Source organism: Salmo trutta, chromosome 14 (genome assembly GCF_901001165.1).
Source record: "Salmo trutta chromosome 14, fSalTru1.1, whole genome shotgun sequence".
Lineage (NCBI taxonomy): Eukaryota > Metazoa > Chordata > Actinopteri > Salmoniformes > Salmonidae > Salmo > Salmo trutta.
In genome coordinates, this window is record NC_042970.1 from 43,167,715 (window position 1) to 43,195,187 (window position 27,473).

The 27,473-nt window shown below is 42.9% G+C and overlaps 1 protein-coding gene across 4 annotated transcripts; it reads left to right on the forward strand.

Annotated features, from left to right (window-relative positions):
- Positions 1–1,592: 1,592 nt before the first annotated feature.
- On the forward strand, positions 1,593–27,473 carry optc (opticin). 4 transcript variants are annotated; one of them, XM_029775958.1, is made up of 9 exons: positions 1,603–1,726; positions 5,348–5,457; positions 7,821–8,003; positions 9,256–9,476; positions 9,715–9,886; positions 10,636–10,794; positions 22,617–22,819; positions 23,119–23,214; positions 26,718–27,473. In XM_029775958.1, exons 4-9 carry the CDS (start codon positions 9,264–9,266, stop codon positions 26,883–26,885), a joined length of 1,011 nt encoding a protein of 336 aa, XP_029631818.1. In that variant the 5' UTR covers positions 1,603–1,726; positions 5,348–5,457; positions 7,821–8,003; positions 9,256–9,263; the 3' UTR covers positions 26,886–27,473. The 4 variants fall into 4 exon arrangements, with proteins under 4 accessions (XP_029631821.1, XP_029631817.1, XP_029631818.1 ...); XM_029775957.1 differs by lacking the exon at positions 5,348–5,457 and having other exon boundaries at positions 1,594–1,726; XM_029775960.1 differs by lacking the exons at positions 1,603–1,726; positions 5,348–5,457 and adding an exon at positions 7,365–7,381.

Consider the following 27,473-nt stretch of genomic DNA (forward strand, 5'->3'; position numbering starts at 1 on the left):
AGACAGCTCATTTGGCTTCTCATATGAACCACAGAGACTGCGTGAGGGATAATTCTCATATGAACCACAGAGACTGCGTGTAGGATAATTCTCATATGAACTACAGAGACTGCGTGTGGGGTAATTCTCATATGAACCACAGACACTGCGTGTGGGATAATAGCGTGGTCGTGTCCAACCCTGCTTGTTCCCTTGACTCCGCTACAAACAACTAATCCCCTATAACCTGTAACCTGTATCACTAGACACCTCATAGGGACTCATAGAGTCCCAGTAATGAGCCACCTATGGGGTAAAGGCACCCTTGTTGACAGTGACCCAATTTATCACTCTTACCCTGGGGAGATTTATATAACCCAGAGGGGGCAGTATTAAACATGGACAATTTTCCAACATACTTTGTGCTTCCATGAGACTGTATACGGGCACAGGGCGCTCTGTATACAGGCACAGGGCGCTCTGACAATGGCTGACATAGTATCCCGTTTACCAAGTGTAGGGGCACTGTTGTCACAGTAATATTTTTTGTGCAGAGACTCACTTGTCATTCAGACCTGTTTTTAGCCTAACCTAGCTAGACTCTTTGACCACAGCACGGTCTGTTTATAATAAACAAGAGACTTAACGCTACGTATATTAAACAAGAGAGCTACCCTAGCAACTCCATCATAGGGAGGCAGGAATAGTTATTAATAGCTAGTTCACCTCTGCGAGTTAGCCAACCTGGCTAGCACGCTATCCAGAGCTTGTTTAGCTAGACCGGTCTCGAAAGTCCACATAGGACTGGATCACCGAGGTGGAACCGGACCCTTCATTAACAAGTTTGGTAAGAGAGGCATGTGGTGCTTGACCTAGCAGACACAGGCGGCAGGGGGTACAAACTGAATGTGGCCACCCTCTCTCCTCAAGTAGCCTCCCGTAGAGCACACAGGAACTGGGTTGGGCATGAGAGGGCACACAGGAGTCGAGTTGGGCACGAGCATGTGATCAAATGAAGCTTCGGACGTCATCGATGACGTACTTCTGATAAATTGATACACATATTCAATTGTCATTTCTTGAGTAAAAGTACAAAGTAAAAGCTATACATCAAATTCCTTATATTAAGCAAACCAGGGGGCACTATTTTCTTGTTTTCAAATTTACGGACAGAAACAGCATTTGTGTTTACTGAGTCTGCCAGATCAGAGGCAGTAGGGAGGACAACGCATTATATTGATAGGTGTGTGAATTGCTGTCCTGTCTTAGCATTCAACACGTAATGAGTACTTTTGGGTGTCATGAAAAATGTATGGGAGTAAAAATTACATATTTTCTTTATTAAGAATGTAGTGGAGTAAAAGTAAAAGTACAGATATCCCCAAAAACGATTTAAGTAGTACTTTACACCACTGGTAATAGTAATGTATTAGATACACTCTTGAACTAGTTTATGAAATCAGTAACAGTAACATTTGCTGAATCAGTATAGCCCTTGACACAGTCTCTCTCAATCTCCCTCTAATCATAATGCCATATTGGCCTATTTATATTCTACTTTGTTCCCAGCTTTCTTTGCTGCCAGGGGGCTGAGTTCATTCTTTGGCTAATCCAGCCAAACACACACACATACGCACTCACACATGCACGCATGCATGCACCACACACAATTTCTCTGTTAGAGCTCGAGTCCGCCAGAAATATCATGAGGAATAACTGGAATATTCTCAAGAAATCAATGTGACAGGTGAGTGCTGGATTCGTAAGTAATTCCAATTTTATGGTAATCCTAATGGGATTTTGTGGGAATGCAGAGGTAGTGTATAGCGAGTTACGGCAGCCAAAACATGGAACGCAAAGAGTAATTGAAAGGTGTTGTGAAGCAGAAACTGAGACAGAAAACTAAATGAAGTGGGTTGAAAACAACATGAAGTTGATAGAATGAATAAAATCACACATCATAGTGTCTGTCATACTGTCATTTAGTTGAATGGATTTGGGACTTAATCCTTGGGCGGTGTTCGGGTCTGTGGCACCCATTTTCAATGTTTACTAAAAGAAAAAAATGATACAATTAATTCTTTTTTCAACTTGAGACTCATTGGCCTTGGCTCATTTTCTGTAAAGAAACATTTTCATTGTGCACACCCTTACATATTTATACTACATATGTGATGTTCGGGAAAAGTGGAAAAGTGTGTGTGTAAGTGAAAACAAGTAAAAATGAACAAAAAAGTTTGCTGTGTGCCTTCACTCTTTCTTCCTCCTCCCTGGGTCTGCTGTTTCAACATAGCACGAAAAACCTGTCTGTTTCACTGCCTGTCTGTGTAACGGCTGTCATATAGAGGGGACCAAGGCGCAGCGTGTTGAGTGCTCATAATTACTGTTTATTAAACTCAGAACACTAAAGAAAATAACAAAGAGAAAACGATCAGCTAACAGTTATGTTAGGTACTGAAGACTACACAGAACACAACTAAACAGAATACAACTGCCCACAAACACACTAGAAAAAACCCCAACATAAATATGATCTCCAATTAGAGACAACGTGAACCAGCTGCCTCTAATTGGAGATCATCTCAAAAAACCTCCAACATAGAAATAGAATACTAGAACAAAACATAGAAATAGAAAACATAGACAAACCACCCAAAACACCCCCTGTCACGCCCTGGCCATTGTAAGGACGTCTGTGTGTAGCTGGTGTATAGGAGTCAGGCGCAGGACAGAAGATATGAGTAAATAACCGTATTTTACACAACATATAATAAATGCAATACAAAAACAGAACCCACAATAACAAACCTTCCTTCATAGAAACAATCACTCACAAACAAAACATGGGGGAACAGAGGGTTAAATAATGAACAGGTAAATGGGGGATTGAAACCAGGTGTGTAAGACAAAGACAAAACAAATGGAAAATGAAAAGTGGATCGGCGATGGCTAGAAGGCCGGTGACGTCGACCGCCGAACGCCGCCTGAACAAGGAGAGGGACCGACTTCAGCGGAAGTCGTGACAGTACCCCCCCTTGACGGCTCCAGCCGCGCACCGACACCGACCTCGGGGACGACCCGGAGGACGAGGCGCAGGGCGATTCGGATGGAGACGGTGGAACTCCCGCAGCAACGAAGGGTCCAAGATGTCCTCCACCGGCACCCAGCATCTCTCCTCCGGACCGTACCTCTCCCACTCCATGAGGTACTGAAGGCCCCTCGCCTGACGCCTCGAGTCCAGGATGGCTCGAACAGCATCGAGGGGGCGGAGGAACCTCCCGCACCTCACACTCCTGGAGTGGACCAGCCACCACCGGCCTGAGGAGAGACACATGGAACGAGGGATTAATACGGTAATCTGGGGGAAGCTGTAACCTGTAGCAAACCTCGTTCAGTCTCCTCAGGACTTTGAATGGCCCCACAAACTGTGGACCCAGCTTCCGGCAGGACAGGCGGAGGGGCAAGTTTTGGGTCGAGAGCCAGACCCGGTCCCCCGGTGCGAACACCGGGGCATCACTGCGGTGGCGGTTGGCGCTCGCTTTCTGCCGCCTCACGGCCCGTTGCAGGTGCACATGGGCGGCGTCCCAGGTCTCCTCCGAGCGCTTAAACCATTCGTCCACCGCAGGAGCTTCGATCTAGCTCTGATGCCACGGTGGCAGAACCGGCTGATACCCCAGTACGCACTGGAAAGGAGAGAGGTTAGTGGAGGAGTGGCGGAGTGAGTTTTGGGCCATCTCTGCCCAGGGGATGAACACCGCCCACTCCCCCGGTCGGTCCTGGCAATATGACCGCAGAAACCTACCCACATCCTGATTTACTCTTTCCACCTGCCCGTTACTCTCGGGGTGAAAACCTGAGGTGAGGCTGACCGAGACCCCCAGACGTTCCATGAACACTCTCCAGACCCTGGACGTGAACTGAGGACCCCGATCAGAGACTATATCCTCAGGCACCCCATAGTGCCAGAAGACGTGAGTGAACAGGGCCTCCACAGTCTGTAGGGCCGTAGGGAGACCGGGCAAAGGGAGGAGATGGCAGGACTTAGAGAACCGATCCACAACGACCAGGATCGTGGTGTTGCCCTGTGATGGGGGAAGATCTGTCAGGAAGTCCACCAACAGGTGCGACCACGGCCGTTGTGGACCGGGTAGGGGTTGTAACTTCCCTCTGGGCAGGTGCCTGGGAGCCTTGCACTGGGCGCACACCGAGCAGGAGGAAACATAAACCCTCACATCCTTGGCCAAGGTGGACCACCAGTACTTCCCACTAAGGCAACGCACCGTCCGACCGATGCCAGGGTGACCAGAGGAGGGTGACGTGTGGGCCCAATAGATCAAATGATCGCGGACAGCAGACGGAACGTACAGGCACCCAGCTGGACACTGGGGGGGAGTGGGCTCTGTGCGTAACGCCCGCTCTACGTCCGCGTCCAACTCCCACACCACCGGTGCCACCAGGCAAGAGGCCGGAAGTATGGGAGTGTGATCCATGGACCGCTCCTCTGTGTCATTCATACGGGACAGTGCGTCTGCCTTAGTGTTCTGGGAACCTGGTCTGTAGGACAGAGTGAAAACAAAAACGGGTAAAGAACATGGCCCACCTTGCCTGGCGAGGGTTCAGTCTCCTCGCCGCCCAGATGTACTCCAGATTGAAGTGGTCCATCCAGATGACAACAGCCAACAGCTCCCGGTCCCCCACATCATCATTTCGCTCCGCCGGGCTGAGCTTCTTCGAAAAGAAAGCACAGGGGTGAAGCTTTGGTGGCATGCCCGAGCGCTGAGAGAGCACGGCTCCTATCCCAGCCTTGGACGTGTCCACCTCCACTATGAACGCCAAAGAGGGATCCGGATGAGCCAGCACGGGAACAGTGGTAAACAGAGCCTTCAGGTGACCAAAAGCCCTGTCCGCCTCAGCCGACGTCCTCGCGCAGACTGCACCGGTAGTGATCGATCAGGGCCCTGTCATTCCATCCCGCGCTGGCAGCCAGGGTCCGGAAGTCCAATGCAAAATCCTGTGCGCTCCTTGTCCCCTGCATTAGGTGGAACAGTTGTTCACCTGCGTAATGGTCCAACGCCGCGTCTCCCTCACTCCATACGGCGTTGGCCCACTCCAGGGCTTTGCCTGAGAGGCAGGAGACGAGGGTGACACGCTATCATGTTCCGAAGGAGTGGACAGTCGCCAGGTAGAGCTCAAGCTGGAGTAGGAACCCCTGGCATCCGGCAGCCGTCCCATCATACTCCCTCGGGAGCGCGAACCAGATCCCGCTGGAACCGGGTGAAGGAGGGGTGGACAGTGGGACCTGCTGTAGTGGGGCTGGTGGAGGCACTGGATGACCTACTCCTCTCTCCCAACAATCCATCTTCTGCAGCACGTGATCCATGGCTGTGCCCAGATGTTGCAATATGGTCGCGTGCTGCTGGACGCACTCCTCTATCTCTGAAGGGAGGGCGCCTGCTCCTGCTGACTCCATTCTTTCGGGTGAGTGATTCTGTAAGAAAGTCTGTGTGTAGCTGGTGTATAGGAGTCAGGCGCAGGACTGCAGATATGAGTAAATAACCATATTTTACACAACATATAATAAATGCAATACAAAAACAGAGCCCACAATAACAAACCTTCCTACATAGAAACAATCATACACAAACAAACATGGGGGAACAGAGGGTTAAATAATGAACAGGTAATTTGGGGCATTGAAACCAGGTGTGTAAGACAAAGACAAAACAAATGGAAAATTAAAAGTGGATCGGCGATGACGTTGACCACCGAACGCCGCCCGAACAAGGAGAGGGACCGACTTCAGCAGAAGTCGTGACAATCATCAACTGGACAATATCTATACAGTGCCTTCAGAAAGTACTCATACCCCTTGACTTACTCCACATTTTGTTGTGTTACAGCCTAAATAAAAAATTTATGAAAACATATTTTTTGAAATGTTAGCAAATTTATTGAAAATGAAATACATACATATCTAATTTACATAATTATTTACACCCCTGAATCAATACTTTAGAATGACCTTTGGCAGCAATTACAGTTGTGAGGCTTTCTCTAAGAGCTTTGCACACCTGGATTGTACACATTATTATTTTTAAAATTCTTCGAACTCCGTCAGGTTGGTAGACAGCCATTTTCTAGTCTTTCCATCAATTTTCAAGCCGATTTGACTCAAAACTGTAACTAGGCTATTCAGGAGCATTCAATGTCATCTCCGTAAGCAACTTCAGTGCATATTTGCTATTTTGTTTTATGTCCTGCTGAAAGGTGAATTTGTTTGCCAGTGTCTGTTGGAAAGCAGACTGAACCAAGTTTTCCTCTAGGAGTTTGCCTGTGCTTAGCTCTATTCCATTTTTTTCATCCTGAAAAACTCCCTAGTCCTTGCTGATGACAAGTATACCCATAACATGATGCAGCCACAACCATGCTTGGAAATATGAAGAGTGGTACTCACTGATGTGTTGTGTTGGATTTTCCCCATACCTAACGCTTTGTATTCTGGACATAAAGGTAATTTCTTTGCCAATTTGTTTGCAGTTTTACTTTATTGCCTTATTGCAAACAGGATTGATGTTTTGGAATATTTTTATTCTGTACGGGCTTTCTTCTTTTCACTCTGTCATTTATATTAGTATTGTGGAGTAACTACAATCTTGTTGATCCATCCTCAGTTTTCTCCTATCACAGCCATTCAACTCTGTAACGGTTTTGAAGTCACCATTGGCTTCGTGGTGAAATCACTGAGCGGTTTCCTTCCTCTCCGGTAAATGAGTTAGGAAGGATGCCTGTGTCTTTGTAGTGACTTGGTGTATTGATACACCATCCAAAGTGTAATTAATAACTTCACCATGCTCAAATGGATATTCAATGTCTGCTTTTTCCATTTTTACCCATTTATATGCCCTTTGCGAGGCCTTGGAAAACCTCCCTGGTCTTGAATCTGTGTTTGAAATTCACTGTTCGACTGAGGGACCTCACAGATAATTGTATGTGTGGGGTACAAAGATGAGGTAGTCATTCAAAAATCATGTTTAACACTATTGTTGCACACAGTTTGGCCATGCAACTTATTGTGTGACTTGTTAAGGTCATTTTTACTCCTGAAATGATTTAGGCTTGTCATAACAAAGGGGTTCGATACTTATTGACTCAAGACATTTCAACTTTTCAATTTTAATTAATTAGTAAAAGTTTATAAAAACATAATTACACTTTGACATTATGGGTTATTGTGTGTAAGGCATTTGCACAAAATATTAATTTCATCCATTTTAAATTCAGGCTGTAACACAACCAAATGTTGAAAAAGTCAAGGGGTGTGAATACTTTCTGAAGGCACTGTAACTGGTGAAAAGGCTTGGATGTGGAGTTCCAGGTTAGATCTCAGCCGATTCCAGCCAAGGTAGAGCATCTCCTATTGCAAAGTTAGTCCAAGAATCCTATCAAAACTCTAACACTAACCTTAACTCCCATATGGTGCCTTCTTTGTTGACGTAAATTGGACAAAGCTGGATAGAACCATTTTTAGGAAGGTGAATATTTTTGATTGTTCTGGAATTTTTCATATAAACCATATAGTCCTTGTGTTATTCGAACATTACATTGGTCTGTCAGCTAGAGTAATTAGGCCTTCAAAAAGACTAGAGGAGGAGGGATCTGGGAGAAGTAGGAATGTGTGCATGTGTGAGCGTGTGTACGTGTGTGTGTGTGGGGGGGATTAGTAACAGCTGAGTACATGTTGACCTACATGACCTTGCCTTCCCTCAAAAGCACTCTTTTCTCCCCCCTCCCATGTACCTCTCCTAATAATGACCCATTATTTTGGTCACGTCCCTCACCAGCCAACTGGACAACAGGGGTCCATTCCTCCACTGGCTAACCCTGCTAGACCAGCACTCTAAAGGAGAAGACAATAGAGGAGAGACGAGGAGAGGGGATTAGTTAACCCTGCTAGAACAGCACTCTAAAGGAGAAAACAGGAGAAGAGAGAGGATAAAAAGGGGATTAGGTAACTCCTGACACTGGTAAGTTCTATTTCATGACTACTACACAGTGTATTTGGAAATTGATTTTCTCTCTAAGCATACTCTTGTGCTGCTAAACCCCACTGTCACTAGAGAATGACTCAATGGGCCAATAGGGTTTGGTTTTATTAAGGGACTAATACAATAAGCTGGTGATGTCAATCGATACACATGTTCATAAAGTGGTGTAATTCCACTTTTGTTAGTGTCATGTCCCAGAGTGTGATTTGGATATTTCTCTGATTGGCAACAACGTTATTGTGATTTTGCTGACTCATTACGTACAATGTAATTCCTATTTATGCACATGTTTCAGTCATTCAATTGACATCCCTTGAAACGTGGCTTGACTAGTACAATATTAGCACTCAGTTTGTTGATAAAATCAGTCATCTCAATATTCTATTCAATAGACCTTATTGGTCATCAAATAATATAACTTCTGGTGCATAATCCTGTTTTGTGTATTTACAGGCTCTTCTATTTTGTTTTTAACAAGGGCATTAGTCCAATGTTTGCATGACCTCTAGGGTCCACCTCTCCCTGTTAAGTTCTGTTGGCACCAGACAAACCCAAGGCCAGACTCACACACTCATGTCTGCTTTCAGAGCAAACATTCCATCTGCATTCTTACCAACAACTCAACAATACTCCCTTGGTTCCAAAGCAACAGGGATCCTAGATGTGACCCCTGGGCAACCTTAGGTCTGATCTGAGGTCAGATCTGACGTGCAGAAACAAACTCCAAAACATACAGGGTCACATTTGGAGAACAGGGAAATGTGGAGATCTGACCTAAGACTGTACATCATTTGAAATATCCAGTTGCATTTGATTTGCCCTTGGAGGTGGTTGTGTCTGAGACAGTGGACATCTGGAGTTGTGTGTATCTGTGTCTGTGTCTGTGTGTGCGTGTGTGTGAACAAAGACATCTTCAGCTGTACTTAGGCTAGACAGGCCGGAGGTGGTAGGGAGAGGTGGACCGTAGAGGTCATGCAAACATTGGACTAATGCCCTTGTTAAAAACAAAATGGAAGAGCCTGTAAAATATAGATCAACTACAATGCAGATTGGGTTTACTAACCAAAAAAATCTACCAGGTTACTATCGCAGATTGCAACCATACAGAATTCATATACAAAGATCGATTTGGTGGATTTCGTAAGACGATTTGGTGGATTTTAGATGCTAGCATTAACACTAACCAGAGCCTACTGAATTTAACCCTTTGACTGACAATCTCTTATCACAGGTAGTTCCATGTGTAGCCTGAGAATGGTGGTTCTGTGTGTGGTTGGGGCCTTTGCCCTGACTCTACTAGGCCCCTGCCCCAGTGTGTGTGCCCCTCAGGGGGGGGCGGAGCCAGACGAACAGCCCTATGACCTGGATGACTTTGATATGAATGGAGAGACAGACTGGGAAAACTTGGACCTCAATGGAGAAAACTATGACTATGAAGACCTAGACCAAGAGGTGAGAAGGAGAGGAGGATAGAGGAGAGACTAGCAGAGGGTGAGAAAGAAGAGGAAGGAACAAGAGAGGAGAGGCAAGATAAAGAGAGAAGAAAAGTAAGAGTGGACAATATGGGCGATAGGAATGGGTGTGAGAGGGAAGGGAAGGAATGATGGTAGTGGAAGAAGGGAAACGAGAGAGAGTGGTTGAGAGAGGTGAATTGGTCAATCTACTAATGTACTCTTCTCTGTGAGAGCAGATCGAGGTGGGGACAGTGGCCCCCCCTGCTCCTGAGACCCCTCCCCCGGCCAACATGCCCCCTCCTGAGTATGAGGAGGAGATGACCCTGTCCCCCAGGCCGACCCCTCCCCTGGCACCAGTAACTCTGGACTTCAAAGGACCAGGCCTGTTTGGACCCGACACTGGCCTGGGTGAGCCGCGCGTGTGTGTGTGTGTGTGTGTGTGTGTGTGCGTGTGTGTGTGCGTGTGTGTGTGTGTGTGTGCGCGTGCGTGAGCGTGTGTGTGTGTGTGTGCGTGTGCGTGAGCGTGTGTGTGTGTGTATGTGTGCGTGTGCACGTGTCTGTGTGTGTGAGCGCGTGTGTGTGTGTGCGTGCACAAAATGTAATCTCTACCTGTGCAGGTATGCCTACGTGTTTTCTGTGTGTATAATAATAATAATAATAATAATATGCCACTAAGCAGACACCTTAATTTTTTTTTTTTTTTTTTTTTATTTAACCTTTATTTAACCAGGTAGGCCAGTTGAGAACAAGTTCTCATTTACAACTGTGACCTGGCCAAGATAAAGCAAAGCAGTGCGACAAAAACTACAACACAGAGTGTGTACACATAAACAAATGTACAGTCAATAACACAAAAGGAAAGAAAAATAGAAAAATCTATTTACAGTGTGTGCAAATGTAGAAGAGTAGGGAGGTAGGCAATAAATAGGCCCTAGAGGTGAACATCATTTCAATTTAGCATTAATTCCGGAGTGATAGATGTGCAGATGATGATGTGCAAGTAAAGATACTGGGGTGCAAAAGAGCAAGAGTGTAATAATATGGGTAGTAATAGTATTAATAATATTTATAAATAATATTTATCCAAAGTGACTTACAGTCATGCATGCTTACCAGTGGGAGTGTGCGTGTGTAATGTTCTCTCTGTCTCTGTGCAGGTATGCCCACATGTTTGCTGTGTGTGTGCATCAGTGGAAGTGTGTATTGTGATGATGCTAACCTGGAGCAGATTCCTCCACTGCCTAAAGATACCACACACTTCTATGGACGCTTCAACAGTATCAGACATGTCAAGAACACTGACTTCATCAACCTCAGTAAGATATATGCAGGCACACGCACACACACAGGCACGGAGGCATGCACACACACACAAACACACACACAGGCGTACACACACACACACTACTGGCTGCAAAACCTAATTCCCCCCTTTAGAGACCAATAATAATGGGGCTAGATAGTGCCAAAATAATAATAACTGACAATACAGTATATGTTCACCTCACCCCCTTCTCTGTGTGAAACAGTAGTTCACCTCACCCTGCAAGTAGTGAGGGTGATTACACGGGCTGCTGCGGCTATTTAATCATAATGTAGACCTACCAGAGTGGCCTACCATAAAAAACAATGGATAAAAATGCATCTCATAACATTTGAACATAGAAATAGCTGTTCTATCATTCAGCCTACAGTAGCAGTAAAGGTGTGGTGTTCAATGTAGGCCTACAATCCATGATACCTTTGAAAAAAACATGCACGACTTGACAATAACCTGTTTATCCACTTGTCCTTCATGGCAGTGACTGAAAATGTTGTGTTGTTTGATGCAAGAAACCACTTTACAAAATAAAACTCATTATTATTCCCATACCATTATCAGAGAGAATCAGACACATTATGCTACCCTCTACCTATTGGCTGCTTAGCTTATTGAAGACAGTCTCAAAATACAACACTGCCCCTTTAAAACATGTTACGGCTAGACGTTCCGCTATCAGAATTTCCAGTGAAATTGCAGAGCGCGAAATTCTAATTAAATGATTAGAAATATTTCACTTTCATACAATCACAAGTGCAATACACCAAAATAAAGCTTAACTTCTTGTTAATCCAGCCACCATGTCAGATTTCAAAAAGGCTTTACGATGAAAGCAAACCATGCGATCATCTGAGGACAGCACCCCACCATACAAACACATGACAATCATATTTCAACCCGCCAGGCACGACACAAAACTCAGAAATAACGATATAATTCATGCCTTACCTTTGAAGATCTTCTTCTGTTAGCACTCCAAAATGTCCCATAAACATCACAAATGGTCCTTTTGTTTGATAAATTCCATCGTTATATCCCCAAAATGTCCATTTATTTGGCGCGTTTGATTCAGAAAGCACCGGTTCCAACTCTCCCAACATGACTACAAATTATCTAATAAATTACCTGTAAACTTTGTCCAAAAATTTCAAACAACTTTCCTAATCCAACTTTAGGTATTTTAAAACGTAAATAATCGATAAAATTTAAGACGGAATATACTGTGTTCAATAGTGGATAAAATGAAAGTGGAGCGAGCTACAGGTCGCGCGCCCCAAACAAAACAGTCCACTTGGCTCCACACCCAAAAAGGAAAGGGCTACTCCTTCATTACTCAAAAGAAAAACATCAACCAATTTCTAAAGACTGTTGACATCTAGTGGAAGCCATAGGAACTGCAAGCAGGTGCCTCAAAAATCTAGATTCGCATAGAAATCCAATTGAAAACACAGTGAACTCAAACATATTTTTCCTGGATGGTTTGTCCTCGGGGTTTTGCCTGACAAATAAGTTCTGTTATACTCACAGATATTATGTTAACAGTTTTCGAAACTTTAGAGTGTTTTCTATCCAAATCTACCAATTATATGCATATCCTAGCTTCTGGGCCTGAGTAGCAGGCAGTTTACTTTGATTTGTTTAACCAAAAATGTGTTAAACAAATCAAAATATATTTTATATTTGAGAATCTTCAAATAGCCACCCTTTGCCTTGATGACAGCTTTGCACATTCTTGGCATTCTCTCAGCCAGCTTCACCTGGAATGCTTTTCCAACAGTCTTGAAGGATTTCCCACATATGCTGAGCACTTGTTGGCTGCTTTTTCCTTCATTCTGCGGTCCGATTCATCCCAAACCATCTCAATTTGGCTGAGATCAGGGGATTGTGGAGGGCAGGTCTTCTGATGCAGAACTCCATCACTCTCCTTCTTGGTAAAATATCCCTTACACAGCCTGGAGGTCTTTTGGGTGATTGCCCTGTTGAAAAACAATTGATAGTCCCACTAAGCCCAAACCAGATGGGATGGCATATTGATGCAGAATTCTGTGGTAGCCATGCTGGTTAAGTGTGCCTTGAATTCTAAATAAATCACAGACAGTGTCCCCAGCAAAGCACTCCCACACCATCACACCTCCTCCTCCATGCTTTATGGTGGGAAATACACATGCGGAGATCATCCGTTCACCCACACCGCATCTCACAAAGACATGGCGTTTGGAACCAAAAACCTCCAATTTGGACTCCAGACAATAGGACAAATTTCCACCGGTCTAATGTCCATTGCTCGTGTTTCTTGGCCCAAACAAGTCTCTTCTTCTTATTGGTGTCCTTTAGTAGTGGTTTCTTTGCAGCAATTCAACCACAAAGGCCTGTTTCACGCAGTCTCCTCTGAACAGTTAATGTTGAGATGTGTCTGTTACTTGAACTCTTTGAAGCATTTATTTGGGCTGCAATTTCTGAGGCTGGTAACTCGAATGAACTTATCCTATGCAGTAGAGGTAACTCTGGGTCTTCCATTCGTGTGGTTGTCCTCATGAGAGCCAGTTTCATCATAGCGCTTGATGGTTTTTGCGACTGCACTTGAAGTGTGGTATGTCATACAATGTAGAAAATAGTAAAATAAAGAAAATCCTTGAATGAGTAGGTGTTCTAAAACTTTTGACCGGTAGTGTACATATATTTTATTAAATATACATTTTACATATACATTTTACATACACATTTTACATACATGGTACTTTAATATAAAGCAGTCACATAACAATAATGCATTAACAAACATAACATCTTTAATCCCAACCCTCAGCCACTCACTCTCAGCCCACCTATCACCATAGACCACCCTCGTTTGATTTCCATGTGCCATATATTTTTCAATTGTGCTGTGATGTTTTACATAATTTTTTAACCTTTCTAATCACAGATTATGAGCTAAAGATGAAAACCTTTCCTAAGAGTATTATTATATTATTTTTTGACTGACTTTGGTTTTCCAAATCACCCAAAACTGCTATTTGTAAGGTTAATTTTAAGTGCATGATGTTGTTTTTGAACCATTACTGAACCTGTGATCAGAAACAAGCTACATAGAGGAAATACCAGAATAAATTATCTCGTGATTCTGATTCTACACACCTGAGATTGTTGTATGCCCCATATATATAGCATTCTGTTGGTTGCAAGAATTTTATATAATAATTTAAATTGAAAAACTCTAAGTTTTGAATCAAGTGTTGTTTTTTGTACCAGTTCATAAACCATTTGTTATGGAATCGGTAATCGAAAATCTTTTCCCATTTATTTTGCAACCTGTTTGGCTCAGCCGTCAACATTTTGTCCTCAAATTAAACTGGTATATTTTTCTATTTATGCCAATTCCTTTCAGCCAATTTGTATCTTTAATATATGGCAGGCAAACAAGTACCCTACCTCTCCCTTTTCCACTTGCCTCCTCTATTTTTGTGGTATTGCTGCAATCAGTTGGTTGTAAGTTTGGATTGAGCGGACATTCCCATATATTTCCGATAGCTGCATATGTGACATAACTCCACCGTTTCTATTCGTAATTTAATTAATTAACATAAGACAATTGTTTTACTTTTTTTACATAAAGAATGTTTTTTTTTATTAATCAGTATTTGAGTTTAACCATAACATTTCTGGATGATAAAACTGAAATTTACATTTTAGTCATTTAGCAGACGCTCTTATCCAGCGTGACTTACAGTAGTGAATGCATACATTTCATAAAAACATTTTTTCCCGTACTGGTCCCCCGTGGGAATCAAACCCACAACCCTGGCATTGCAAACACCATGCTCTACCAACTGAGCCACACGGGACTGTGTGGAAATTGTAACCAGCTTTGTATGACTTGTTTAAGAAAGGGCGAAACTTTAAACAAAATTTAATTTTCAATTTGTCGGAAATGAGAAGTCTGTATAAAGGCAAAAAGAATGAGCCTTTCTTCATAATCTACTGGAGAACCATTTTGGGTTAGGAATGAGTGAAGCTTTTAGTGACATGTTTAAAGCTTTAATATTTAATAATTTTTGTCTCCCAAATTCATATTCATTATATAATTAGGCACATTTAATTTTTAATCTGGCTTAGGATTCCAAATAAAATGAAATATTTTTTGCTCATATGATTTAAAAAACTAGTCGTCTGGAGTAGGCAGCGCCGTTAGTAAGTAAGTAAACTGTGATCAGACCAAAGAGTTAATCAATGTGATTTTTCAACAAATAGACAAGTAAATACCTCTGCATGGTTGCAGAATCGTATCAATTTTTGCAAACTTTCTATTGATATTGATTGTGGTAAATTAATAAATATTTTTTGAGATGTGAATACCAAGTATGTCTACTTCACCATACGCCCATTTTATTGGTAAACCACAAGGTAGTGTAAACACTGTCTTTTAGCGATCCAAAACTTAATACGGTATAATTGGGTTTTAGTCCAGAGAGGCTAGAAAAGTGATCAAAATCTTCAATGAGACTGCAGGGATCCAGATTACAGACTTTAAAAAAAACTTCAGTCATCAGCATACATTGACACTTTTATCCCTGGATTTCTAACCCCTTGATGTTGTTGCTGGATCTAATTTTAATAGCTAGCATTTCAATGATCATTATAAATAGATATGGAGACAATGGACAGCCCGTTTTACTCCTCTTAAAAGCTCAATACTTTCTGAGAAGTAACTATTTTACTATTTTTTACTATTTTACATATGGGGTTGCTGTACATAACTTTAACCCATTGCAGAAGAGATTCACCAAAATTAAAGTAATTCAGACATTTATATATCAATTATAGTCATACTTTATCAAACATCTTTTCAAAATGTGTTATGAAGACCAGGCCTGGTATCTTTGATGTTTCAGAATGTTTAATTGTTTCAAGTAATTTTCGTATATTATCTCCAATATTTTTTACATGGACCATATTGAATTTGGTATTGATAACAACAACAAAAATAACAAGGAAACTATTAACAACTCATTCTTTGCATGTGTAATGCTAATGCTGGAACTTGACGATGGGTATTTCACAGCCCTCCATGAGCCTATGTTTTAGATGCAATCATCAGCAAAATGAATAGTTAAATACAATTTCCATAGACCATCGCAAAACAGGTTGAAGTGAAGAGAGGTTTCTTTGCCATCAATAAGCCTAGTCTCATAGACTAGACATAACATAGTAAATGTAAATTTATGACACTCAAGTTAGTATGATGTTACCTTTGGTTTAGTTACATAAGACAGAAGGTTACTTAAAGCAAAACTAAAGTAGGGTGGTAAGTCAGGGTGGATGGTTGGGTGTACAGTCGTGGCCAAAAGTTTTGAGAATGACGCAAATATTAATTTCCACAAAGTTTGCTGCTTCAGTGTCTTTAGATATTTTTGTCAGATGTTACTATGAATACCCCGAATACTAAAACATTTCATAAGTGTCAAAGGCTTTTGTTGACAGTTACATGAAGTTAATGCAAAGAGTCAATATTTGCAGTGTTGACCCTTCTTTTTCAAGACCTCTGAAATCCACCCTGGCATGCTGTCAATTAACTTCTGGGCCACATCCTGACTGATGGCAGCCCATTCTTGCGTAATCAATGCTTGGAGTTTGTCAGCATTTGTGGGTTTTTGCTTGTCCACCTGCCTCTTGAGGATTGACCACAAGTTCTCAATGGGATTAAGGTCTGGGGAGTTTCCTGGCCATGGACCCAACATATCGATGTTTGGTCACCGAGGCACTTAGTTATCAATTTTTCCTTATGGCAAGGTGCTCCATCATGCTGGAAAAGGCATTGTTTGTCACAAAACTGTTCCTGGATGGTTGGGAGAAGTTGCTCTCGGAGGATGTGCTGGTACCATTCTTTATTCATGGCTGTGTTCTTAGGCAAAATTGTGAGTGAGCCCACTCCCTTGGCTGAGAAGCAATCCCACACATGAATGGTCTCAGGATGCTTTACTGTTGGCATGACACAGGACTGATGGTAGCGCTCACCTTGTCTTCTCCGGACAAGCTTTTTTCCAGATGCCCCAAACAATCGGAAAGGGGATTCATCAGAGAAAATGACTTTACCCCAGTCTTCAGCAGTCCAATCCCTGTACCTTTTGCAGAATATCAGTCTGTCCCTGATGTTTTTCCTGGAGAGAAGTGGCTTCTTTGCTGCCCTTCTTGACACCAGGCCATCCTCCAAATGTTTTCGCCTCACACCTGCCTGCTGCCATTCCCGAGCAAGCTCTCTACTGGTGGTGCCCCAATCCTGCAGCTGAATCAACTTTAGGAGACGGTCCTGGCACTTGCTGGACTTTATTGGGCGCCCTGAAGCCTTCTCCTCAACAATTGAACCACTCTCCTTGAAGTTCTTGATGATCCGATAAATGGTTGATTTAGGTACAATCTTACTGGCAGCAATATCCTTGCCTGTGAAGCCCTTTTTGTGTAAATCGATGACGGAACGTGTTTCCTTGCAGGTAACCATGTTTGACAGAGGAAGAACAATGATTCCAAGCACCACCCTCCTTTTGAAGCTGTTATTCGAACTCAATCAGCATGACAGAGTGATCTCCAGCCTTGTCCTCGTCAACACTCACACCTGTGTTAATGAGAGAATCACTGACATGATTTCAGCTGGTCCTTTTGTGACAGGGCTGAAATGCAGTGGAAATGTTTTTTGGGGATTCAGTTCATTTGCATGGCAAAGAGGGACTTTGCAATTAATTCCAATTCATCTGATCACTCTTCATAACATTCTGGAGTATGTGCAAATTGCCATCATACAAAATGAGGCAGCAGACTTTGTGAAAATTAATATTTGTGTCATTCTCAAAACTTTTGCCCACGACTGTATAACGCAAACGTCTCAAAGGTAGCCTGTTTGAATCTCATCATGGACCATTTTAGCTAATTAACAACTTGCAACGATTTACTACTTTTTAGCTACTTTTCAACAACTTAGCATGTTAACTAACCCTTCCCCAAACCTTAACCATTTAACCTAACTCCTAACCCTAATCTTCACCTTAACCCCTAATGCTAACCCCTAGCTTAGCTAACGTTAGAACCTAGCTAACATTAGCATTAACCACCTAGCTAGCGTTAGCCACAACAAATTGGAATTCATTACATATCATACGTTTTGTTAATTCGAAACATATTGTACAAATTTGTAACATCCTCAAATGAATACATACCAATACAAAACATAACTTCTAATTGGCGTGTCTTGGATTTACATTTACTATGATACTTCTCCCCCTGAGTCCAGGTTGCGTCAATCAATTCCAATATATATAAATGGATCAATAGATGGCACCCACATCTCCATAAAAGCACCATCCCAAAACAAGTTAAAATATGTGAACAGAAAACGCTTCCCCTCACTTAATATGCAGGTGATAGGTTATGTGATGTGCAAAATACACTGCTGAATGTGGTGGCCAGGTGGAACGCATGACTCGTTCATTCTGCAGAATAGCAATTTGGCCTAAGAACGGAAATGTTTGTCTATACGACTACAGGAGGGAGCTGTTTACAATGGATGGCTTAGTGACAAGTGTTGCCTACTCATTTTAAGTATATTTGCCAAATGTAAAGCAACTTGTCCTAATGGTCCTCTCTTTATAGCTATGTTTTTAATTTTGTCGACCTCGACCTCTGACCATAGCACCTCTATTTCAGTCTAGAAAAAGCTTTCTTTGGTTGTGCCATTGCATTTCATGGTACGGCGTTTTATATTCCCCACAGGCTTTAAAGGGATGACTTAATGATGTCATGTTCGTTTGGCCCATGTTGACTTCAATACTTCCCACAGTTCAGTCAAGTCGGCTGGATGTCCTTTGGGTGGTGGACAATTACTTGATACACGCGGGAAACAGTTGAGTGTGACAAACCCAGCAGCGTTGCAGTTCTTGACACAAACCGGTGCGTCTGACACCTACTACCATACCCCGTTCAAAGGCACTTAAATATTTTATCTTGCCCATTCACACTCCAATGGCACCCATACACAACCCATGTCTCAAGGCTTAAACATCTTTCTTTAACCTGTCTCCTCCACTTCATATATACTGATTTAAGTGGATTTAACAAGTGACATCAATAAGGGGTCATAGCCTTCACCTGCAATCCCCTAGTCAGTCTGTGTCATCGAAAGCAGATTTTCTTAATGTTTTGTACAATCAGTGTAGGTTCACACTGATGTTGAGAATATTGGACTGTAGAGAGAGAAATGTTCTACCTGTCTCAGCTAAAGTGGGGTGGAAAATACTCAGTAGGGTCTCTACTGACCAAACGTGTCGTTTTGGAGAGGGACTGTGTCGTATATAACCAGCAGCACTTAATTCTCCACCCCCTCCATAGCCACCAATGGACTGTACATGGGATACAAATTGGCTTGTAGTGTTAATAATTATATTTTCCAATATTTATTCCCTATTGGAATTTGGCCTCTAGGTACCCTCTCTCAGGCCAGAGATCACCGTAAAGCAGGCCTCAGTAACTGGTATATGGGCCCCTGAGCCATAAAATCAGCCATAGGTGTCCTTAAGCAATTATGTTTCAAATGTATAGTCTATTCAACCCCAAGATCTCAGCCTTGATTTAATGCTTTGGCACCAGGCACGAAAGGGTGAAACAGCAAACCGCTAAGGCAAGAGTGTATTTAGGTCAGCCCTGCCAGCTGGAGGGGGAGAGATTTGCTGTGAACAAACCTCTTAGAGGAATGTGTCTGTCTTCCAATACATCTGTCTATGTTTGTATTTGTCGTTCTACGTCTGTCCAAATTGGTTCTAGTCAGAAAACACGACTTTACTAGGCAACAAAATAAACATAACAAAATAACGTGGGTTTGGCTCGGTCCTTCTTCTCAGATTCTGCTCCGTGTCTGTCTCTCTGTCCCTCCTCGCGGTGTGCCATGGTGCTCCCTTTATGTGACCTGCACAGCTGATTGGCACTCTCCCCTAATTACCTCTACTTGGAGCCATCCGCGTTGGGGTGTCCAGTCCGTGTACTCCCAGCAGAAGGTGCCAACGTCGCGGCATGTATCTCTCCTCTATCACCAACCCCCAGGGTAGACTTCCCGGGATACCATACTGTCTATGTATAACATTTTTTACATGCGTTTTTCGGGATATTTTTGTTGTTATTCTGTCTCTCACTGTTCAAATAAACCTACCATTAAAATTATAGACAGATAATTTCTTTGTCAGTGGGCAAACGTACAAAATCAGCAGGGGATCAAATACTTTTTTCCCTCACTGTACATATTGGCTTGTTAGAGATTTTTACCTGTCTCAGCTAAAGTGTGTGGGAAATAATCAGTAGGGTCTCTTCTAACCAAATATGGTTTGTTTTGGAGGGGGAATGTATCATACACATCCAGCAGCACTTTGTTCTCCACCCTCTCCATAGCCACCAATTCAATACATGTAAGATAGTAGTTTAACCGATAAGGAACATGTACACACTGTAAATTATTGTAAAGATGACTTACAGTGGGGGAAAAAAGTATTGATCGAAATAATTGAGGAAAACACGTTCTAGAAATCAAAAATTATCCTATGATGGGTAGTTTGTGCGCGCTGCCATGCTTGTTTTTTTTCCGCATCAACCAACCATAATAAACGGGGGTGGCAGCATCATGTTGTGGGAGTGCTTTGCTGCAGGAGGGACTGGTGCACTTCACAAAATAGATGGCATCATGAGGACGGAAAAGTATGTGGATATATTGAAGCAACATCTCAAGTTATCAGTCAGGAAGTTACAGCTTGGTCGCAAATGGGTCTTCCAAATGGACAATGACCCCAAGCATACTTCCAAAGTTGTGGCAAAATGGCTTAAGGACAACAAAGTCAAGGTATTGGAATGGCCATCACAAAGTCCTGACCTCAATCCCATAGAAAATGTATGGGCAGAACTGAAAAAGTGTGTGTGAGCAAGGAGGCCTACAAACCTGACTCAGTTACACCAGTTCTGTCAGGAGGAATGGGCCAAAATTCACCAAATTTTTAGTGGGAAGCTTGTGGAAGGCTACCTGAAACATTTGACCCAAGTTAAACAATTTAAAGGCAAATGCTACCAAATACTAATTGAGTGTATGTAAACTTCTGACCCACTGGGAATGTGATGAAAGAAATAAAAGCTGAAATAAATCATTCTCTCTACTATTATTCTGACATTTCACACTCTTAAAATAAAGTGGGGTCTGCGTCCCGCTCCTGAGCCACCTCCGTAGGGGGGAGGATTGGGAAGGGGGGGGTGTAGCACAAGAACCGTCGTTGACAGTGGCCACCCTCCCTTCCCTAGCTTTAAGTTTGGGGTTGTTTTTGTGTTTTTTTTGTTTTGTTTGAGGTGCATTTCGGGGTCTGCACCTTGGGGGAGGGGGGAGGGGGGTACTGTCACGTCCTGACCAGTAAAAGGGGTTATTTGTTATTGTAGTTTGGTCAGGGCGTGGCAGGGTGTGTTTTTCTGTGTGTTTTGGGGTTATGTTCTATGTTCTTCTATTTCTATGTTTATGCTAGGGTATCTATTTCTATGTTGTATTTGTTTGGGGTTGGTCTCTAATTGGAGGCAGCTGAATCTCGTTGCCTCTGATTAGAGACCATATTTAAGTAGGTTTGTTTTTCATTGTGTTTGTGCGTGGTTCATTTCTGTTTAGTTGTCTAACCTGACAGAACTGTGGGCTGTCGTTTTTGTTTCTTTGTTTATAGTGTTCTCTGTTTAATAAATACAAGATGAGCACTAACCACGCTGCGCCTTGGTTTACTACCTTTAACGACGGCCGTTACAGGGAGATGAATAGTTCCCAAGGTGAAAACAATTTGTTCCACAATGGCGATAAAAGATTTAATACTTCAACTTAAGTGTGGAGACACAACTTAACTGTGGGCACACCACCAAAAGTGTAAACATGATGCAATTTACATTTTAACCTGTATACATAATGAGATATTAATGTGGCGGATTCATTTGACTATTAAGAGATATCATGTTAGTCTGGATACGAGTCTTTTTAGCTAACATTCCACTCCTTGCCACACCTGTCATTTGCGAAAGAGACATTTTGGAATTCTGACATGTGCATAAAACATGTGAATAAAACAAATCACGCTGCGGCGACCGTTAGAGATATTTGGAACTCACATGTGAAAAGGTTAATTTGACAGATTTTTATTGAGATTTTTGTATTATGCTAATTAGGCTCCGGACCTCGTAGGGTAAGAGCTGAGTACCCCTGCTGTAGGCTGTCTTTTGACATGTGTGGAGTGAGAACAGTGGTTACTCTTGGAAACAGTGATATTTTGAAATAGAGCTCATCTCTTCACTTTTGAGAGTTATTTGACAATGGCAAGTATTTTGGAAACCTCATCCTCTTATCTTTCTGATACAATATGTACAAATCAAATATACAGAAATCAAAACTTCTTACCTGCATGTGACTCTGTAGGATTTGAAAAAGTCCTTTTTTGGCACTCAGGGAAAACAATGTCTTCTTAAAACTGCTTATAACACAGATTCTGTTTGTGATGTCGAAATTCGAACATACATAGACTTAGGAAAAGTCAAGGAAGGAGGTGGGCATGTGTGTGGGGGCATAATGCAAGTAATCCAAAAGTAACTGAAAGTAATCAGATTATGTTACCGAGTATGGGTAATCCAAAAATGACATTACTGATTACAATTTTGAACAGGTAACTAGTAACTGTATACTAGTAACTGTATCAGATTACATTTAGAACGTAACCTACCAACACTGTCTGTGATACAGTATATGTTCACCTCAACCCCCTGGTCTGTGTGTTCCAGACAAGCTGAAGAGCATCGACTTAACAGGGAACCAGATCTCTGGGGTGGATGAAGATGCATTCCGCCCCCTACCACAGCTCCAGGACATCCTATTGGCTGATAACAACATGCAGGCGTTGCCAGAGCTCCCACCCACCCTCAGATACATCGATGTGCGCAACAACAGACTGGTCAGCAATGGACTACACACAGATGGGTTTAAGGTGCGCACACACACACACACACACACACACACACACACACACACACACACACACACACATTTGCAAGCACATACATAAAGACATTCACACGCACACACACTCTAGCTATAATTTGTATGAATTCTTTGAAGTAAATGCCAGAAGGCAATCCTTTTTACAACATCATTGAACAGTAAATACCAAGTAGCTGAAGCAGTATTGTAGGATACAGTTTCTCTTGACTGAATAGAGATGGAGCTCCCTCTGGTGGCTTTTATTGATGTTTTACATTGTTGTTTTACTCCATCTGGCCTAAACAGGAGATGAGCCTGCTCGAGTTCCTGTATCTGTCTGATAACAAGCTGGACTACATCCCCGTCCCACTACCTGAGAGCCTCCGAGTACTACACCTGCAGGTATCAACATGCATGTACACACACCCCTCATACACCTCACATACCTCACACACCGCTCAAACACCTCACTCACACCCCTCATACAGCTCACACACACCGCACACACCTCTCATACACTCCTCATGCATCTCACACACACCGCTCATTCACCTCACACACCCCACATAAAAAATACTACAGGTTACTATAGAATATTATAGTACTTACTATATCATTCTATAGCATTTTGTAGCGAACTCGAGTATACTTTAAAATCCTCCACAACAAAAAAGGATTCCCTCGATCACGTGTAGTACTTGCTATAGCATTTTGTAGAATACTATACTCCACACTGTAGTATCCCTCGATTGTGTAGTGCTTACTATAGAATGTTGTAGTATATTGTAGGATACTATACTACAAATAAAATCAAATTGTATTAGTCACATGCGCCGAATACAACAGGTTTAGACCTTACAGTGAAATAATTACTTACGAGCCCCCAACCAACAATACAGTTTAAAAAATACAGACAAGAATAAGAGATAAAAGTAACAAGTAATTAAAGAGCAGCAGTAAAACAACAATAGCACCGGGGTACCGGTACAGAGGCAATGTGTGGGGGCACCAGATAGTTGAGGTAGTATGTACATGTAGGTAGAGTTATTGAAGTGATTATGCATAGATGACAACAACAGAGAGTAGCAGCGGTGTAAAGAGGGGTGGGGGGGGCAATACAAATAATCTGGGTAATCATTTGATTAGATGTTCAGGAGTCTTATGGCTTGGGGGTAGAACCTGTTTAGAAGCCTCTTGGACCTAGACTTGGCGCTCAGGTACCTATTGCCGTGCGGTAGCAGAGAGAACAGTTTATGACTAGGGTGGCTGGAGTCTTTGACAATTTTTATAAGGCCTTCCTCTGACACCGCCTGATATAGAGGTCCTGGATGGCAAGAAGCTTGGCCCAAGTGATGTACTGGGCCGTTCGCACTACCCTCTGTAGTGCCTTGCGGTCGGAAGCCGAGCAGTTCCGATCCCAGGCAATGATGCAACCTGTCAGGATGCTCTCGATGGTGCAGCTGTAGAACCTTTTGAGGATCTGAGGACCCATGCCAACTCTTTTCAGTCTCCTGAGGGGGAATAGGTTTTGTTGTGCCCTCTTCACGACTGTCTTGGTGTGTTTGGACCATGTTACTTTGTTGGTGACGTGGACACCAAGGAACTTGAAGCTCTCAACCTGCTCCACTGCATCTCCGTCGATGAGAATGGGGGTGTGCTCGGTCCTCTTTTTCCTCTAGTCCACAATCATCTCCTTTGTCTTGATCATGTTAAGGGAGAGGTTGTTGACCTGGCACCACACGGCCAGGTCTCTGACCTCCTCCCTATAGGCTGTCTCGTCGTTGTCGTGATCAGGCCTACCACTGTTGAGTCATCGGCAAATTTAATGATGGTGTTGGAGTCGTGCCTGGCCGTGCAGTCATGAGTAAACAGGGAGTAAAGGAGGGGACTGAGCACGCACCCCTGAGAGCCCCTGTGTTGAGGATCAGTGTGGCGGATGTGTTGTTACCTACCCTTACCACCTGGGGGCGGCCCATCAGGAAGTCCAGGATCCAGTTGCAGAGGAAGGTGTGTAGTCCCTGGGTCCTTAGCTTATTGATGAGCTTTGGGGGCACTGTGGTGTTGAACGCTGAGCTGTAGTCAATGAATAGTATTCTCACATAGGTGTTCCTTTTGTCCAGGTGGGAAAGGGCAGAGTGCAATGTAGATTCCATCATCTGAGGATCTGTTGGGGCGGTATGCAAATTGTTGTGGGTCTAGGGTTTCTGTGATAATGGTGTTGATGTGAGCCATGACCAGCCTTTCAAAGAACTTCATGGCTACAGATATGCTAATATTTCATTAGCATATACCCTGCCCATTCCCCTGCCCATTTCCCAATTTGTGCCACCCATGAGTGAGAAGCTTACATGACAAGTATAGACCAAGCAACATAGAAAACATTACAGTCACAATAACAAAAAACAGATGCTGTATCAGCTGGTGGAGAGGCTGGGGAATGTCATTATCCAGGCCTGGGAGGATACCGTCTCTCTAACTACCATCAGGTTACCAAAACAACAACTCCCACCTCACCTCCTCCACCTTGTCCAAAGATAATTAAGGAGAAAATACAGCAAGACCAGATACCCCCCCCACACCAAATCATAGATAAATACATTCTAGAAACAGCTTGGTAAAGACTCCAACCCACACATCTTCTGGCAGAAAATAAAAAGTCTTAATGGAAACAAAAAGAACAACACAATCCTCCACAGGGTCAACCCATAGAGAATAACTAAGAAATACCATACTGTTAAAAAAAACACCTGCAAAATGTGCACTCCTGCACTCCCCGCACCTCAATCCACCTGAGTCAACCACGCCCTCCTTGCCCCTGCCTGCCTGCCTTGCCTCCTCCTCTCATCCCATGAGATGAAATGGACAGAAAAGAGCAGAAGCTTTGAGCTATCCAATCAGACTCTAGTCCTACCTACCTACAGATTACAGGAAGGAGCAGCCGTTCAGTTCCCAATCCTACCTCCTTACAGGTTATGGACAATTTTGTATTTTCGTATTTGTCCAGTAGGTTTCACTCAAGGACAAAGCCCCAAAAACATAGCAAAAAAATATAGATAAACACTATAGTAAATACTACAGTACACTGTCCTACAGTATACTGCAATAATGTCTGCAAAAATACTACTGTAAATACTACAGTAATGTCTGCAAAAAATACCACAGTAAACACTACAGTATACTAGTCATATCCGTAAAAGCACTAAATGAAATACTACAGTATTCACTTTAGTGTTTTTGTACAAAAACACTGCGAAAACACTAGGGTGAATACTATAATATATAAATATAGTAGTACCACTACTGTATACTTCAATATTTTTTCCTGTGGGACTCCCCACACCCAGCACAACCAGACTAGCATACACATTTCTGCAGACACTGTCTCAAACCTAGTATTCTCTGAGGGCTGAAAATAGAGGAGACTAACTTTTCACTCCACACAGCTCTACAGCAATCCTCAGGCTGTCCCCCATACTGTTTCAGACCCAGTATAACCTCCCTTTTCGATTCCCACTAAATGGCCAGGCTGCAAAGTCATAATCATTTCTGAAAACAAACATTTGCTGTTTGGTCTTAATTTACGCAGGCATAAGGTTAACAGTGTGGTTAAGGTTTGAGTTAGAGTTAGGTTTAAAATCAGAATTTAAAAAGATAAATTGTAGAACTAGGAGGAGCTTCCGACATTGCAACTTGGTCAGATAGTGACGACCTGGTTTCTCTCTCCTCTCCTCTGTAGTCATGGATTCACAACGGGCACAGAGTCAAATTGGAGCAGTGAAGTAATGAGAAATTGACTCTCCAGATTTAATGAATTAATCTAATGACGTCTGCCATCATGTCTCTGCTTCATCCAGTTTAATTTCCTCATCAAAGTAACACATAACCTCCTCTCCTCTCCCCACCAGAACAACAACATCCAGAATCTTCATGTGGACACATTCTGTAACAGCCACGACCGTAACTACATACGACGCTCCCTGGAGGACATCAGACTGGATGGAAACCCTGTCAACATCAACCTGTACGCCTCCTCCTACATCTGCCTGCCTCGCCTGCCTATCGGGAGCCACTGAGGGGGGCATTGAGGGGACATGGAGGGGGCCATGGAGGGGCTCTGCAGAGAGGGAGGCAGGGATGGGTCTACAAAGACGGCGGTAGGGAGGGTGAGGGAGGAAAGGGAAAGAGAAAATATTCATTTTATAAAGCAAATCAAAGACAGAGATGAGCGTGAGGGGTGTGGAAAGGAAGGATGGAAAGTGAAGTGGGAGTTGTTAATTCTATTCTGGTTCGCTATCTCTTTAACATTAGCTGCTAACTTAATCCTGAGACACCTGTGATGTCACACCAGTAAGAGGCTGTCCTGACTGAATGATTGATTGGCAGATGGCCAGATAAATGAGGGGCCGTTTGCTTGTACCTGACAGATATCAATCATGCTGAAATCCAACCTGGGCAGAGGAAAACAGCTGCCACTGTATCGACTGTCTGTATGTCTGCCTGTCTGACTGCTACTGTTGCCTACTGAAACGTGTGTCGCCTCACAATGAGATCGTCATTCTTAATTATAGGTTGACCATAATAAAAACAACTGTGATTCACTTAGTTTGTTTGTTAATCGACAATGTAAATTCATCAATTAAAGTATAAACACTGCTCCATCA

Coding starts and splice junctions, on each gene's coding strand:
- optc (XM_029775957.1), top strand. CDS start 9,264: ATGTGTAGCCTGAGAATGGTGGTTCTGTGTGTGGTTGGGGCCTTTGCC. Junction 9,477..9,714: donor ATGAAGACCTAGACCAAGAG/GTGAGAAGGAGA, acceptor CTGTGAGAGCAG/ATCGAGGTGGGGACAGTGGC. Junction 10,795..22,616: donor CACTGACTTCATCAACCTCA/GTAAGATATATG, acceptor TGTGTGTTCCAG/ACAAGCTGAAGAGCATCGAC.